This window comes from Sorex araneus, chromosome 1 (genome assembly GCF_027595985.1).
Source record: "Sorex araneus isolate mSorAra2 chromosome 1, mSorAra2.pri, whole genome shotgun sequence".
NCBI lineage: Eukaryota > Metazoa > Chordata > Mammalia > Eulipotyphla > Soricidae > Sorex > Sorex araneus.
In genome coordinates, this window is record NC_073302.1 from 574,328 (window position 1) to 589,750 (window position 15,423).

General features: G+C 71.7%; 3 protein-coding genes across 4 annotated transcripts; all 3 read left to right on the forward strand.

Moving 5' to 3' along the window:
• The first annotated feature begins 809 nt into the window (after positions 1 to 809).
• ENTPD2 (ectonucleoside triphosphate diphosphohydrolase 2) lies at positions 810 to 6,580 on the forward strand. 2 transcript variants are annotated; one of them, XM_004613372.2, is made up of 9 exons: positions 812 to 2,577; positions 3,146 to 3,263; positions 3,728 to 3,878; positions 3,963 to 4,122; positions 4,192 to 4,419; positions 4,627 to 4,881; positions 4,962 to 5,081; positions 5,621 to 5,755; positions 5,971 to 6,580. In XM_004613372.2, the coding sequence occupies exons 1-9, from the start codon at positions 1,867 to 1,869 to the stop codon at positions 6,172 to 6,174; spliced, it is 2,082 nt and encodes a 693-aa protein (XP_004613429.2). In that variant the 5' UTR covers positions 812 to 1,866; the 3' UTR covers positions 6,175 to 6,580. The 2 variants fall into 2 exon arrangements, with proteins under 2 accessions (XP_054980072.1, XP_004613429.2); XM_055124097.1 differs by lacking the exon at positions 4,627 to 4,881 and having other exon boundaries at positions 810 to 2,577.
• A 980-nt stretch (positions 6,581 to 7,560) lies between these two features.
• NPDC1 (neural proliferation, differentiation and control 1) lies at positions 7,561 to 10,879 on the forward strand. Its single transcript, XM_055124122.1, has 9 exons — positions 7,561 to 7,818; positions 9,283 to 9,429; positions 9,588 to 9,704; positions 9,772 to 9,921; positions 10,026 to 10,092; positions 10,187 to 10,271; positions 10,357 to 10,436; positions 10,511 to 10,613; positions 10,678 to 10,879. The coding sequence occupies exons 1-9, from the start codon at positions 7,701 to 7,703 to the stop codon at positions 10,744 to 10,746; spliced, it is 936 nt and encodes a 311-aa protein (XP_054980097.1). The 5' UTR covers positions 7,561 to 7,700; the 3' UTR covers positions 10,747 to 10,879.
• Positions 10,880 to 11,029: 150 nt separating this feature from the next.
• Positions 11,030 to 14,227, forward strand: FUT7 (fucosyltransferase 7). The gene is made up of 2 exons (XM_004613374.2): positions 11,030 to 12,966; positions 13,047 to 14,227. Exons 1-2 carry the CDS (start codon positions 12,954 to 12,956, stop codon positions 14,057 to 14,059), a joined length of 1,026 nt encoding a protein of 341 aa, XP_004613431.1. The 5' UTR covers positions 11,030 to 12,953; the 3' UTR covers positions 14,060 to 14,227.
• Positions 14,228 to 15,423: the final 1,196 nt, after the last annotated feature.

A 15,423-nucleotide genomic window follows, 5' to 3' on the forward strand; every position in this document is an offset into this window, starting at 1 on the left:
ACCTGTCCCGTTCCCGTGTTCTGGCTTCTGGGCTGCGCGGGCCGAGCCCCGCCCTCCCCTGGCCGTCCGGGGGTCGCTCCCGGCCCGGCCTTCCCGTTTCCCGGGAGCGCGGGGGGGGGGGGGGGCGCCCACCGGACGCGCGCGGGACCGAGGTGCTGAGTGCGGGGGTCCCCGGCGCCCTTCCCCGGAGAGGAGGGTGCCCGGGTCCCCGCGGCAAGGCCAGCAGCCCAGCCCGCCCACCGGGCCGGCTCCGTCCGAGGGGCGTCACTCCGGCCCCCTCCCACGGGCTCCGCGGGCTCTGCGGCGAGCGAGGGGCACCTGCCCGGGCAGCGGCTGGCCCTGGGCAGCGGGCGCGAGGGGCCGGCGGAACAGCGGGGCTTTGGGAAACGACCCCGGAGCGCCCCGCGCCGCGGGCGGTGACTCACGGAGACCCGGGGGCGCCCACCCACGCCACTGGCGGCGTTTCCTGCCGGGCGCCGAGCCCAGGCCCGGCAGCTCCGCCCACGAGTCCCGGGAGCCCAGAACAGCGGGGGCGGGGCGGGGCGGGGGCCGGCGGGGCGGGCGCGGAGGGGGGGATACGGAGGGGGCGGGGCGGGGCTAGGGGGCGGGGCGGGATGCGGGACGGGCGGGGCGCGGGAGGGTGCCAGTTGGGGCGCCGGAGCGGGATTGCGAGGTTGTGGGGGGACGGGGCCGGGAGGGCGTGGTGCGGGGGTCCCGGGGGCAGTGCGGGTTGCGGGATCTGGGGGTGTGGCGCGGGGGGCGGGGCCGGGGCCGGTGCGGGCTGGGGGGCTGGGGCGTGGTGCGGGGGATGGGGCGTTGGTGCCTGCAGGCATGGGGGTCCTGCCCCAGCTCCGGGCCTGGAGGAGGGCTGGGCGCCAGCCCCCACCTCGCCCCGCGCGGGCCTGGACGCCCGGGGACCCCTCGGGCTGCAGGGACCAGCAGCGTACCCGGGGCTGGGGCGGGCCCGCCGCGCGGCCCCTCGGGAGCAGCGGCCCGTGCCCCCCACACAGGCGCCCTCCTGCAAACAGCCCGGACCCCGCCAGTCTGGGCCGCCCTGGTCACGCCGAGGGAGGACGGGGAGCAGGGCTGGACCCCCTTCCCAGGGCTCTTCCTGCTCCCCACCCTGTGCCGCCCCACCCCAGCCCTGTCCAACCCGGCGGCTGCCCCTCCCATCCCCCAGGACCCCCCGCTTTCCTCTGCTCCAAACGCACACAGTGTCCTGCCAGAGTCCCACCCTTGTCCTGTTCTGCTCTGAGCCGGCGCCCACCAGCCTGGCTGCAGCTCTCCCCTCCTCTGTCCGGGCGCTGGTCCACCCGTGTCCCTGAGGGCCGAGGACCGTCCAGGCTCAATCCCAGGCTCTCAGGCCTCGTCTCTCCCAGATGCAGGCCTTCAGGGTGGGGCTGGGGGGTCTGGCAGAGGCGGCGCCCGGAGGTCCAGCCAGATCCCAGACGCCGGGCGGGTGCAGCCCCCCTTCCTGTGGGGCCTGAGCTGGAAGAAAGGCCCCTTTCTGCCCCGCCGCAGACCCCAGCGACGCAGAGCCTGCCCTTTGGGCCCCTGGGCTCTGTCACGTGCCCCCACCGCCCGAAAGCTGGGGTTCTGGGTGCTGGAGTTCCCGTTTTGCCTAATTGCGCTGGAATTCCCACATTTTGCAAGAAGGGGGGTGGCCTCTGGCGTGGAGATGAGCTGCTTGGCCAGGCTGACCCAGGGTCGGCGGGGCTCAGGGGGTGCTGCGCGCCCTCAGAGGCACCCGCTCCCTTCCTCTGACCCTTAGTACCACCACAGCCCTCCTGGCCCCGTCTGCCTGTGTCCCGCACCTGGTGGGACAGTCTGGTCAGCGCCGTGCCTAGTGGCTCCTGGTTCTTCTGCATGGAAGGCCAGTGGAACGCTGCTCTGCCCGACCGTCCACTCCCAGAGCGGGCAGGCTGCCTCCAGTGTGGGCAGCGGCGGCTGGACCTGCCCCTGCCACATCCAAGGCTGCGCGCAGCTGGGGGCATCTCTGCTTTGTTCCTAGGCACGCGAGGCCCGAGCCTCGCACGGAGCACCGGGGCCGGGCTCTGCGCCTCCCCGGGCGCCCGGCCGCGAGCCCCGAGGGGCGCCAGGCGGACAGGTCAGCGACCGCGCCAAGGGAAGGCGGGCGGAGCTGCGGGCGCGGGAAGGGCGGCCGAGGCCACGCACCTGCGTCCCGGACGGGGTCGGGCCTGCACTGGGCGTGACCAGCAGAGGCCCCGCCCCGGCCCGCCCCGGCCCGCCCCGGGCGCCAAACCCCGCGGCCCGGCCCGCGGCGCCCAGCTGCGTGCCACCCGGCTACTCGCGGCGCCCAGCTGCGTGCAGGCCCGGCCACTCGCGGCGCCCAGCTGCGTGCCACCCGGCCACTCGCGGCTCCCAGCTGCGTGCCGCCCGGCCACTCGCGGCGCCCGGCCCCGGCCCGCCCGGCCACTCGCGGCGCCCATGGCTGGGAAGGCGCTCTCGCTGCTGCCCTCGCTGCTGCCCCCGCTGCTGCTGGCCGCGGCGGGCCTCGCCGGCCTGCTGCTGCTGAGCGTGCCCACTCGCGACGTCCGGGAGCCGCTCGCCCTCAAGGTGCTCCGCCACCACGCCCAGGGACCCCGCGCGCGCCCTCCGCTTCCTGCCCGGGCGGGGTGGCTCCGTGCCCGAGGGACGGGGTGCTGCCCGCCGGTCCCCGCCGCCAGCGCCGCGGGGTACCCCCCAGCCGGGCTGCTGTGGCGCTTCCGGGAAGCGGCGAGTTCCCGGATGAGGTACCGGCGCCTCCAGGGGCCTCTGGGCGCTGCAACGCGCGGGGGCGCGCATCTGGTCCAGGGCGGGGCCTCGGGTGGGACGGCCTTCGGGGCCTACGGCTGGGTCACCGGCTCCAGGGGCTTCGACCTCTCCTCGAACCTGGACCCCCAAGTCCTCAGGGCAGAGTTCCAAGGATACTCCCGGCTACCTCGACCCTGACACAGCCCCTTGCCAAGGAAGCCCCTGAAAGTGGGGACCACCCAGTCCCCCAACTGAGCCGGGCCATTGCCCATGTCCTTGGCTTTGCATCTGTGCCACTCTGCAGCTTACCCCTCTGTGGGCGGCCTGGGAGCCCCAGGGCTCGGGCCACATGTGGCCCCCATAGCTGACTCTGACCCCCGGCCCCCCACAGTACGGTATCGTCCTGGATGCCGGCTCTTCCCACACATCTATGTTCATCTACAAGTGGCCAGCAGACAAGGAGAACGACACCGGTATCGTGAGCCAGCTCAGCTCCTGTGATGTGCACGGTGAGTGGCCCCACAGTGCCCGTGGACAGCATCTGGAGGGTGGGGGTGCCCATGCAGGCAGGACCGCGGGAACCGCAAAACCACACTGGCTGCACGAGCAAGCACGGCCCCGTTCTGGACAGAGGCCTGGGGAGCAGCTGGGGCTTTTGAGCCCTTCTCGGCCTGGATGACTACTATGGTATGGGGCCAGGGGCCGCCCAGCTGGGACCGCACCCAGGCAGGCCACCGTAGGGGGGGGCAGCCGGGTCTCTGCTTTGTCCTGGCACCTGTGTCCACACCCAGCACATGCAGCGTAGGCTCCAACCAGGCGGAAGTGGGGCCCTTTGTCTGCCTCTGACCTGGCCCCCGAGGGCGGCTTGGAGACCCTGGGAAGCCAGGGGACGCTGCCCTGGCTCGGGAGCCCTCTGTCCCTAGGCCCCCGAGGGCAGGGCCGCCGGACTTGGGTCCACCCCACCTGCCCCTAGGTGGCGGCATCTCCAGCTATGCAGACCGTCCAGCCGGCGCGGGCCAGAGTCTCGTGGAGTGCCTGGACCGGGCGCTTCAGGAGGTGCCCCAGGAGAGACACTCGGGCACACCCCTCTACCTGGGGGCCACGGCGGGCATGCGCCTGCTCCAGTGAGTGCCCGTCACACCCGGCTGCGCCCCAGTGGCAGGGTCCAGCTCCCCGGGAGGGCCCTCAGAGCTGCCTCTGTGTCCCAGCCTGCGCCATCCGGAAGCCTCCGCCAGCGTCCTCCGGGCCGTGGCGCGCGTGCTCGCTCAGTACCCCTTTGACTTCCGCGGGGCACACATCCTCTCCAGCCAGGATGAGGGCGTGTTCGGCTGGGTGACCGCAAACTACCTGCTAGAGAACTTCATCAAGGTAGGCCTGGCTCGGGTCAGACGGCGGGGTGGGCCGCACACGCCCACGGCTGACACCTCCACCCCACAGTGTGACTGGGGGGGCCTGTGGTCCCGGCCAAGGAGGAAGACGCTGGGGGCTCTGGACCTGGGGGGAGCCTCCACCCAGATCACCTTTGAGACCGCCACCCCCCCTGAGGACCCCCGCACGGCCGTGCAGCTGCGGCTCTATGGGCACCACTACCACCTCTACACCCACAGCTTCCTCTGCTACGGCCGGGACCAGGTCCTGCAGAGGCTGCTGGCTGCTGCCATCCAGGTGCCTGGCGGGGGCGGCGGGGGCTCCCGCAGCAGGCTCTAGCGGAGCGGGAACTGGCAGGGCGTTTGGGGGGAGGGCCAGCATGGGCTGCGGGGGTGGTGGGGCGGGTCCCTCAGGACCAGAGGCCACTGGCCCACGGGGCTCACGGTTACCCTCTGGGAGGCCTCCAGGGCCTGGAGCACCGCACCACTCCCCCACTGTCCCCAGGCCCACGGCTCGCACCCCTGCTGGCCCAGGAACTACTCCACCCAGGTGCAGCTCCACAGCTTGTATGAGTCGCCGTGCCTGGCTGCACTGCGGCCCCAGACCATCAACAGCAGCGGCTGGGTCAGCGTGTCAGGCGGTAGTGACCCTGTCCTCTGCCAGCACCTGGTCTCCCAGCTCTTCAACTTCTCCTCCTGCCACTTCTCCCGATGCTCCTTCAACGGCACCTTCCAGCCCCCCGTGGCGGGAAGCTTTATTGTGCGTGCATGCGGGGGCGTGGGGAGCGGAGGCTGCAGTGCAGGGTCCAGGCGTGGTGTGACCCGTCCCTCCCTGCACAGGCCTTCTCTGCCTTCTTCTACACGGTGGACTTCCTGAGGACAGCCATGGGGCTGCCCGTGGCCACCCTGTCGCAGCTGGAGGCAGCCGTACAGACGCTCTGCAGTCAGAGCTGGGAGGAGGTGAGCCCCGGAGCACACAGGGGCCCGTCGTGGGCACGGACAGGCCCGAGAGGTTCTGAACTTCCCTGGCGCCTGTGCAAGGGCCCAGAGCTGGAGGGCGGGATGAGGCAGTGAGCAAGGCTGGCAGAAGCAGAGGCAGAGGGCATTAGGGTGGACTTGGCGGTAGAACGGGGGCAGGGAAGAGTGGAGACTGGCTAGCCTCGAGCCAGACCCCTGTGCCAGGTAGAGAGATGGGGGTGTCAGGCCCCCTGCCATGGATGGCGCCCACTCCACCATGAGCAGGTGGGGGCGCGGCTGGGCAGGGAGGCCTTCCTACGCCCCTGGCCGCTGGCCAGCCGCTGCCCTCGCTCCAGGTAGGCCTGCCAGGCCCAGGAGACTGTCACCCCTCTCCCAGAGCTGTGCCCCTTGTGCTGCCTTCCTGGGGCCTGACCTGGGTGGTGTGTGCGCGAGTGTCCACGCGTGTGTGGGTGCATGCGCTGTTGTATGGCGGGCCCAGATCTCCTGGAGGTCGCTGGACATCTCCTTCCGCTGTGTCCCAGCTGCAGGCTCGGGCGTCCGGCCCCAAGGGCCACCTGCCCCACTACTGCGCCATGGCCACGTTTGTGCTTCAGCTGCTGAGCCGCGGCTACGGGTTCGACGAGGGCACTTTCCGTGGGGTGACGTTCCAGAAGAAGGTGGGCACTGCGGGGTGGGGCGGGGCTGGAGGGCGGGGCCTGGGAGAGTGGGGCGGGGCGAGGATGGAATAATGGGCGGGGCTTGGTCGGAGTGGGGCGGATGGGGGAATGGGCGGGGCTATGGTGGAATGGGCGGCGCCTGGGTGAAGTGGGGCGGGGTGAGGGAGGAATGGGCGGGGCCGGGGCGGGACTGAGCCCGTGTCCCTGACTTGCAGGCTGGGGACACTGCTGTGGGCTGGGCGCTGGGCTACATGTTGAACCTCACCAACCTGATCCCCTCCGAGTCTCCTGTGCTGCGCAAGGGCATCAACGTCCACTCCTGGGTGGCCCTTCTTCTGCTCTTTGCCGCTGCGGTCCTGGCAGCTTTTGTTATGCTGCTGTGCCAGGCACGCTCTGCCAAGTCATCGAGTGTCATTTAGGGTGCAGGCAGGCCAGCCGCTGGCCACTGCTGCGTCCGGCCAAGTCATAAGTCCCTCCACCCGCCCCCACACCTCACTCACATGCTCTGCCTTGAAGTCAGCCCCAGAACAGATCCTGGGACGTGGAATGGACATGCGCAGGGACAGGCGTCCAGAAACCCCCTTCCTGCACCCACCCTAGTTTTGCCCAAGGCCACCAGCCCCTTCTCTTCCTGGAAGTGGGGGGGTCAGACTCCTACCTGCCTCAGCCCGGCGCTGCAGGCTGCTCTCCAGGCAGTGGGGCCTGCGAGCCAAGAGCTGGGTGCTGAAGTCTCTTCTGGAGTCTGTGTGGGTACTGGGGACGGTCAGGACCCCCAGACTGGGGGCCTGCCAGGCCTACTTGTGTGCATTTTGTAATAAAAACCTTGCCTAGAGGGGGCGCTGTCTGCTCCATGGGGCAGGCGTCCCTGCCTGCCCGCCACTGCAACCTCTCCCCGCAGGGACTTAGGATGTGTGTGTGGGAGGGTGTGTGGGTGTGTGGGGGGGGTGTATACCTGGGGTGTGGTGTGTGTACCTGGTCCCGGCTCCACGGGGCCCTGCTGGCTGGCCTGGGGGAGCCCCAGACCCTGTGAGTCTGGGGTGAGGGATGCTATCCCTCCTGTGGCTTGTGCTGACGCGAGATCCAAGACCCAGACGCGGGTCCCAACCTCGTTCTGCAGGGGCCTGAATTGGAGCTTTCTAGGTGGGTGGGTGGACTCCCCTGGCGGGGGGGCAGGTATCAGCTGGAAGTGGCTTGTCCTGGGGCCGCAGGGGTCCAGAAGGCGCCGGGGACCGCGGACAGCTCCCAGCTGGCTGCAGGCGGCACCGGCTCTCTCCTGCCCCCTGGTGTCCTCCCTGAGCGCCGCGCCGCGGCCCCAACACAGGGGCCGCCCTGTGCGTCCCGTCGGGAGAGGGGTTCGCGTGCCCGGGGGCACCCAGTGGGTCCCCTGCACCCGTCCACGCAGGTATGCAGCCCGCAGGCAGGTCGGGGTGGGCGTGGGTGGGGGCTGGCACCGGAGGGCAGTCGGGGAAACCGTGCCCGGCCAGTCCCTCGGTGGATCAGTGGCGAGCAGGAAGGACCCGGGGTGCCAAGGCCGCAGGGTCGGACACCTGAAACCGAGGGCGGTGTGGGGGGCCCTGGGGGAGGGGCTCCGGCATGTCGACCCGCCCCGCGGGTGCAGCGCGCAGGCGCGCACTGGCCGCGCCCCTCCCGGATCCTGGGCTGCAGCGTCACCGGCTCCGCTGCCTGCCCGCGCCCGCGCCCCGCACCTCCGCCGCGCCCCGCACCTCCGCCGCGCCCCGCGCCCCGCGCCCGGGCCCCGCACCTCCCGCGCCCGCGCCCGCGCCCCGCATCTCCGCCGGGCCCCGCGCCCAGGCCGCCTCCCCGCACCTCCCCGCGCCCGCGCCCCGCACCTCCCCGCACCTCCCCGGCCGGGCCCCGCGCCCGCCCCGCTCCTCCCGCGCCCGCCCCGCGCCGGGCCATGCTGCCCCGGCGGCCGCGCTGAAGGATGCCGACCCCGCGCCCCGCGCCCGCGCCGCGGCCCCTGCGCCTGCTGCGGCTGCTGCTCTCCGGCCTCGTCCTCGGCGCGGCCCTGCGCGGGGTCGCCGCCGCCGCCGGCCGCCCGGGTGAGCGCGGGGCGCGGGCGCGGACCCCCGGGCCGGGTGGGTCGGCGGGAGCCGCGCGTCGGGGTGCGGGTCTCTGTCCCGGGGCCCCGCGCCTGCCCGCGCCCCTCGCGCGTCCCGGGCCGGACCTGGGCAGCGCCCAGCGCCTCTCTCAGGCCCGGGGGCGCCCGCCTCTGTCCGCCGGGCGCGGGGCGGGCGTGCGGACCCCGCTGCTTCCTGCAGAGGCGCCGAGGCTCCAGGTGCAGTGTCAGGAGCTGGGGTCCGGAGCGGAGCCAGGACGGACCCGGGGGGGCCTCTCTGCCTTATGCCGGGGCGCCCTTCGCCCACCTGACAGCTGGCAGAGATGCAGAGGCCTTCCGGCCGCCTGTGGTGCAGCCGGGATGCCCACCTGGGGCGCAGAGCCAGCGAGTGGCCCCTGACGCAGAGGGTGGATGGGGGCTCCCCAGGAGCTGGAGCGGGGGTGGGCCATGGAGGCTGCCAACAGCCCCTCCTTTTCCCCGGGGCGCAGGCTGGGGCCTGGGGAAACGGGCCACAGGTGTCTGGCCGTGTCATCCCGGGGGTTGCACCTGCGCCGGGCACTGCCCTGGGCAGCCCCCTGCCCTTGCGGCCCCAGGAGGAGCCCTGGGCAGGGAGCCAGCCGCTCTCCAGCTGTCCTGGTTCCCAGGGCTGCCTCCCACACGCCAGCCAGAACCAGGGCCTCAGGGCTGGGCCGCTGAGCTGGGGCGGCTGGTGCACTCCGTTCTCAGTGCCAGCGCAGGGTCTGCCCAGCGTCCTGCGGGAGTTTGGGACCCTTGAAGTTTGCCCAGGGCAGAGGCCTGCTGCTGGCACTGCCCGGTGAGGGTGCACCCAGGAAGCTGCGTCTGTCACCAAGGAGACAGTCTGGGAGCACAGAGCCAGGTGGCTCTGCTCACCCACGTCACCGGGGCCCTGGTGGCCCTCCTGCAGCCGACGGGGCCAGGCTAGTGCCCACCCGCCAGCCAGCAGCCCGCGGGGAGCCCCCTCGCCCAGAGAGGGCTCCATCCTCCTGGCGCCACCCCGGGACGGGGCTGGCCGGGGAAGGGCGCAGGACCCCAGGGACAGGTCTCGGGTGGGGCCGGCTGCTCAGGAACCAGCTGCACGTGGGAGCGGAGCAGCCAGGGCGACTGCAGCGCCCTGACCCCGGGGACGAGCAGACGCTCCGGGAGGACGGTCGTCAGGGCCCTCCCTGGCCCACGGTGACGCGCCGGCCCTGAGTGAGCAGGCGGGTGAGCCCGTGCTGCCCCTGGCCCCCGGCGTGCCTGCCCTGGGACTGCGAGACTGAGTCAGGGCCAGGCCCTCCCCGAGGCCCCTGGTGTGTTTGTCTTCCTGGTCCCCGTCCCTGGCTACGTTGCAGGCAGGAAGGCCCTTCCCAGGACAATGACCGGAGGCGCCAGGCGCCCGCCCCGGGAGTGGGCCCGCGTGACCCACCCTGCCCTCTGCTTGCCCCAGATGCTGCCTCCTGCCCCGGGAGCCTGGACTGCGCCCTGAGGCGGCGGGCTCGGTGCCCCCCGGGAGCCCACGCGTGCGGGCCGTGCCTCCAGCCCTTCCAGGAGGACCTGCTCGGGCTCTGTGTGCCCAGGGCGCGCCGGCCGCTGGGTAGGGCGTGGGCCCCGGACCCCCTCGGGCCTCCTGGGGGAGGGCTGGGGCAGGGGGCCGGCTCAGGGCTCTCTGCAGCCCACAGCCAACCTTTCACCCTGAGGCGGGGTGGGCCTAGGCCGAATCTGGAGGCACCGCTGAGACCCCTTTCCTCCTAGGGACCGGGACCCCCCGGCCACCACCGGAGGATGAAATCGACTTCTTGGCCCAGGAGCTGGCTCAGCGGGAGGGAGGACAGGCCCGGCCTGAGGGGCCCCCACGGCCGCCCGCGCCTGGTGAGACCCACCCCCACTCACGTCCCCCAGCCCCCACCCATGGCCCTGACCGCCCTTCTCTCTGCAGCTGCCACCCCAGGGCTCTCGGAGCCTGGCCTGCCCCCCACGTGGGGTGGCCCACCACCCACACCCAACAGCTCCCTGGCCTCCACCACGGGGCCCGTGCACATGGCCCCCCTGGGACCCCGGGGCCCGCATGGCCACGCCTTGGTCCTTGGTAGGTGAGGGAACAGGAGAGGGGCAGGGCGGTGGGGTGGGCGCCACCCGGGGTCCCTCCAGCACCCCCAGCTGCGCCCCCACTGCACCCTCTCCACACCCCAGTGCTGATCCTGGCCTGCTCCATGGCCGGTGCCACAGCCGTGGCCGTGGCCGCTCTCTGCTGGTGCCGGTGAGTGGGGCTCCGGGCTCAGGGGGGGGGGGGGGCGACGGGCGGGCTGTGGGCCGGGGGCGCAGCATGGGGCTGAGCCTGTCCCTGCCACCAGGCTGCAGCGGGAGATCCGGCTGACCCAGAAGGTGGACTACGTGGCCCCGCAGGTGGCCAGCTGCCCTGCAGACTCCAGCGCCTCGGTGGGTGCCCGCCCCTCGCCCGGCGTGCCCCTCCTGCCCAGCCCCTCCCGGCCCTGCCCCACCCAGCCCCCCCTGCCGCCCACAGCCCGGCGACCAGAGGCTGGCGCACAGCGCCGAGGTGTACCACTACCAGCACCAGCGGCAGCAGATGCTGTGCCTGCAGCGGTAAGTGCCTGCCCAGCCCCCGCCCGGCCCGCCCGGGCTGCAGACCCCAGGACCAGCCATGCCCCTGCCCCCAGGCACCAGGAGCCGCCCGCGGGGCCTGACTCCACTGCCGCCGCCTCGGACGAGGAGAACGAAGACGGGGACTTCACCGTGTACGAGTGCCCGGGCCTGGCCCCGGTGAGTGTGGTGCGAGGGCGGGGGTCCCGCCGCGCCCCCGCACGCCTAACCCCCGCCTCCACAGACCGGAGAGATGGAGGTGCGCAACCCGCTGTTTGACCACACCTCGCTGTCCACGCGGGAACCGCAGTGACCGCTGTCCGGGGAGGACGAGGCCACGCCGGCGAGACCCTACGGCTTGGGAACCTGCCGGGCATCTGCGCCCACACCTGGGCCCGGGCCGGCGACCCGGGCACAAGCCAATTAAAGTACATTTCAAACCTGTGGCCTGGGGCGACTCTGTGCCCTGCGTGGAAGCCCCTCCCCAGCATCCCCACCACACACAGGAGGGGTGGTGCAGCACCGCGGGTGACCAGCAGAGGGCGCCATGGCCCCATCTGGAGTCGGGCAGGACCAGCAACAGGGCTGGCGGGGCTGGTCGTCTCAGTGGCCATAGAGGAACTCGGGCCGTGCATTGGTGGCGGGGACAGCCGGGCAGAGGGGACTGACAGGGTCACATGCGAGCGGGGCTGGCAGAGTGGGACTGTGTCCTTCAGCCTGGGGGGCACAGGCAGAGGAGACCCCCACTGTGGGGTCTCAGGTGCTCTGGCGAGCTCCCTGGGCCAGATCCGGTGTCCTATGCGTGCGTACAGTCCCTGTGCAAGAGTGGGGCCTCGCATCCACTGTCGCGTGTCCTGTGCGGGAGAAGGGGCAGGAGGCCTGGCCGCAGGGCAGGTTCCAGGCCACTCCCCCTGGCTCCATCCTCCGGGCACTTCGCCCCGTCCTGCCGGTTCGGTCCCTGCCACCGCCCGGTGTCCACGCCTCCCTGCCCTGAGCCCACTCCTGCCCGGGAGCTGCTGACCACCCTCAGCCCTCTGTGCCCCCTCGCCCCTGCCCACCTGCTGGGCTGGCCCTTCTCTGGTCTCAGCCTGCTGCACCCCAGCTCCCTCCTCGGTGGGACCCCCAGCCAGCCCCACCAGCCAGGATGGGTGGAGAGGGGTGGGGGGCGCGAGCTGGGTGGGGCTGTGCTCCCTTGCTCTCCGGCCAGCATCCGCACCCCCTTCCCCAGAGCCCCGGACCCCAGCCCCTGTGAGGAAGGTGCCCTGGTTTTCCGGGGCATGTCTGGCCTACCTTGGCGGGCAGTGGGCGGGCGGCTGGGCTCGCAGGGGCAGTGTTGGAGGCCCCGGCAGGTGAGGCCCCCCTTTCCCTTTGACTCATTTGCATACCGTCTTTCCGCTCAGAGCCTTTCCTTCTGCTCTGCCGGGGCCTCCCCCAGCTAGTAGGTCCCAACGTGGCGGCGAGTCGCAGCCCTGTCTGGAGGGTTTCAGAGACACCTACCCCTGGGCGAGGCGGGCACAGAGGCCTGCGGCTTGACCGTGCGCACCCCGAGGCGTGTGGCACCGGGTGCCGTGTGGAGGGGTGAGGCGAGGCGGGCAGACAGTGCCACAGGTGGAGGAGAGGGGAGGCTGGGGCCTGGGACTCCGGCAGCGCTAGGCCGGGCCGCCCCTGGTGGTTTCCCCATCCGTCCCCAACATTGCGCAAGGCCCCGCCTGGGCTCTGAAGGGAGCTCGAGCGGGTCTCCACACTCCCTCGGTGACCCCCGGGGGCGGGCAGAGGAGCGGGACGGTCCAGCAGGCCCGGCGAGGCCCCTGGGAGAACTGAGACCTGCTGCTTCCAGAGCACAACCTGGGGACCAGGCGTGAGGTTAGAGGTCAGAGACCTGGGGCCAGCCACAACCCCCCATGTGGCTCGTCTGGGCTGGGGGACCGAGAGGAAGCGGAAGCAGCCAGGGACACGGGCCCCCCGGGCGCTGCCCTTTCACTTCCTGTGCGGTGCCAGCCCCCTGCGCCCGGCCCCAGCAGCCGAGTGGCTCCTTCCCCTTCCAGCCTGGAAAGCCCCCTGCCCGCACCGCCCTCCAGGGCCCAGGGCCCGGGGCTGCCTCAAGGCCGGAGGCTGAGCTGGGCACAGTGCGGGGAGCTAGGCGAGAGCAAGCACCTGCTCCTCAGGGCTTCTGCAGTGGACACAGCCCCCCTGGGACCTGGCTCTGGTCGGGGTGGGCAGTGAGGAGGCCACTGGGACTGAGCACCTGTGCCCGGCTGCAGCGGGAGGGAGCAGGGCTGAGGCTGGCAGACACTGCTCCCGGGGTTACCCCGGCCGGCCTGGGAAGCGGGCAAAGGCTGGACACTGTTCGGGCCTGTGCTGGCCCACGACGGCCACCTCCAGGGCAGGGGACAGCGGAAGGCATCCCAGCCCCCAACCGTGGCCGAGGAGAGGCAGGGTGGACACAGGAAGCTGTGGTTTCAGGGTGTCTGTGGCCGTGGTGACTGAGACTCAGAACGGTGCCTGCGGGGGCTGATCTCCATGGTCCGTGCCGGTGAGTGACCCCTCGGGTGCCTGGCCGGGAGGGTGTGGGCCGGAGCAGCCCCAGACCAGCCCTCCCCCTGTCCTGTGCAGGTTGCAGTCCGGCCCAGAGGCTGGGGGCCCTGGCGTGTGTGGGCCTGCTGGGGGTCCTCTGGCTCCTGTGGCCGCTGGGGCCAGCTCCCAGGGCAGTCCCCCACTCCCAGGGCAGTCCCCCACTCACCATTCTGGTCTGGCACTGGCCCTTCGGCCAGCAGCCCCCAGAGCTGCCCAGGAATACCTGCGCCAGCTTCGGGGTGGCCAACTGCCTCCTGAGCACTGACCGCAGCCTGCTGGCCCTCGCGGACGCCGTGGTCTTCCACCACAGGGACCTGCAGGCCCCGGGGGCCCACCTGCCCCTGGCCTCGCGCCCGCCGGGCCAGCCCTGGGTGTGGGCCTCGCTGGAGTCCCCCAGCCACACACACGGCCTGGGCCGCCTCGGAGGCATCTTCAACTGGGTGCTGAGCTACCGGCGGGACGCCGACATCTCCGTGCCCTACGGCTGCCTGGAGCCCCAGCAGGGGCCCGTGCCCCCGCTGCCCCCCAAGAGCGGGCTGGCCGCCTGGGTGGTCAGCAACTTCCAGGAGTGGCACCAGCGCACACGGCTCTTCCGGCAGCTGCAGCCGCACCTGCAGGTGGACGTGTTTGGCCAGGCTGCCCGGCGGCCGCTGTGCAACAGCTGCCTGCTGCCCACCGTGGGCCGCTACCTCTTCTACCTGGCCTTCGAGAACTCACAGCACCGCGACTACATCACGGAGAAGTTCTGGCGCAATGCGCTGGTGGCTGGCACCGTGCCCGTGGTGCTGGGCCCCCCGCGGGCCACCTACGAGGCCTTCGTCCCCCCCAACGCCTTTGTGCACGTGGAGGACTTCAGCTCTGCCCACGAGCTGGCCGCCTTCCTCACTGGCATGAACCAGAGCAGCTACTGGCGCTACTTCGCCTGGCGAGATCGGTTCCGCGTCCGGCTGATCAGCGACTGGAGGGAGCGGTTTTGTGCCATCTGCACGCACTACCCCCACCTGCCCCGGGATAAGGTGTACCAGGACCTGGAGCGCTGGTACCAGGCCTGAGCAGAGCCTGGGGGTGGGGCTCAGACTGTCTCACCGACAGAGCGGCAGCGTGGGTCTTCACGGCAGCCGCAGCTCATGCCGGCACCGCCAGGTTCAGTAAGTGCCGAGCAGCAGGGACCCAGCTGGGCTCCTGGCTGCGTGCTCTTGTGGCAACCGCAATAAAGATGAGGCAACACAGGACTGCCTGCCGGGACCCGCTTTCCTGTCCCAGTTCTCGGGACCCCTGTCCTGCCCTGGGACCCCTCCCACCTCCCTTCAACCTCCGGTAACTGACCCTTCCTCAGTGGTGAAGGTGGCGGCACGTGGGGTTGGCCAGGCTTTGTAGGTCAAGGCCCTGTCAGACCCGTGTGGGCTGGAAGCCACCCGCCTCCTCTGCAGCGGCCGTGGGAAAGCCCCGTGTGACAGCCCTGTGTGACTTCCTGCCCTGACTTCTCCCCGGGCTGACCCGGGGACACAAGAGTCCCATGTCTGTGGGGACAGGAGGCCCCTCTCAGAGGGGCTGTGGGTTCCCAGATCTGCTGTTCAGCTTCCGGTGTGCTGTTTGTGCAGCCCTCACTTCTCTGACTCTTGTTTGGGGTCACACCGGCTGTGATCAGGACTGACTCCGTCACTCTTGGCGTTGCTTGGGAGACCAGCTGGGGTGCCAGGAATTGAATCCGGGTGGTCCACATACAAGGCAAGCACCTTCCTTGAGGCACTATTGCTCCAGCCCTCTCCTCCCATTCCAAGGGGGGAAACTGAGGCAGGACAGGAGCCAGGCCTTACCTCCACAGGGGCTGGTTTGCCTTCTACTGCCCTCTGCTGGCCCCCCAGGGAGTGGCCTTCCCCCGCCCAGAGCCACCTGGCCAGGAGTCCTCTACTCTGCAGCTCCGTCCACCCGGACTCTCTGCAGAGGCCAAAGAAGGGACCGTTCACAGAGGACCCGCTGCAGTGACCCTCACAGGCAGTCCACTGGGTGCTGCCCCGGGGAGGGGCTTCTGCGTGGGTGCTCCGGTGACCAAAAGGCTCAGGGAGAAGGACACAGGCAACTGTTTTTTGTTTTGTGTAGGGGGTCCCCGCCCAGCGGTGTTCAGGGGATGGCCCCTGGGTGGGGCCACAGACGACACGGTAACTCTCAGGCTGGCACCCCGCTCAGTCCCTGCTGAGGTGTCCGGAGACGCCTGCTGGGCTCTGCAGGCCTCAGTACCTGGCCTGGCTCTGGGTCGTTCCTCTGGCCACCCGCGGGCGCGCCTGCGGAAGAACGGGGCCGGCCTGGACGGGGCGCGCGGGGTGGGCTCTGCGAGCGCCCCCTCCTGTCCAGTGACATGCTGTGGGGGGCAGGTTGGAGACCTGGCAGAAGGCGGTCGCACACCGGGAAAGGCCCC

Excerpts from the sequence above, each read along its gene's own strand:
- ENTPD2 (XM_004613372.2), top strand. The coding sequence starts at position 1,867 with ATGGAAGGCCAGTGGAACGCTGCTCTGCCCGACCGTCCACTCCCAGAG. Across the intron at positions 3,264-3,727 it reads CAGCTCCTGTGATGTGCACG|GTGGCGGCATCTCCAGCTAT; the intron begins GTGAGTGGCCCC and ends ACCTGCCCCTAG. Across the intron at positions 5,082-5,620 it reads GCAGTCAGAGCTGGGAGGAG|CTGCAGGCTCGGGCGTCCGG; the intron begins GTGAGCCCCGGA and ends GCTGTGTCCCAG.
- NPDC1 (XM_055124122.1), top strand. The coding sequence starts at position 7,701 with ATGCCGACCCCGCGCCCCGCGCCCGCGCCGCGGCCCCTGCGCCTGCTG. Across the intron at positions 10,093-10,186 it reads GCCGCTCTCTGCTGGTGCCG|GCTGCAGCGGGAGATCCGGC; the intron begins GTGAGTGGGGCT and ends CCCTGCCACCAG. Across the intron at positions 10,272-10,356 it reads CTGCAGACTCCAGCGCCTCG|CCCGGCGACCAGAGGCTGGC; the intron begins GTGGGTGCCCGC and ends TGCCGCCCACAG.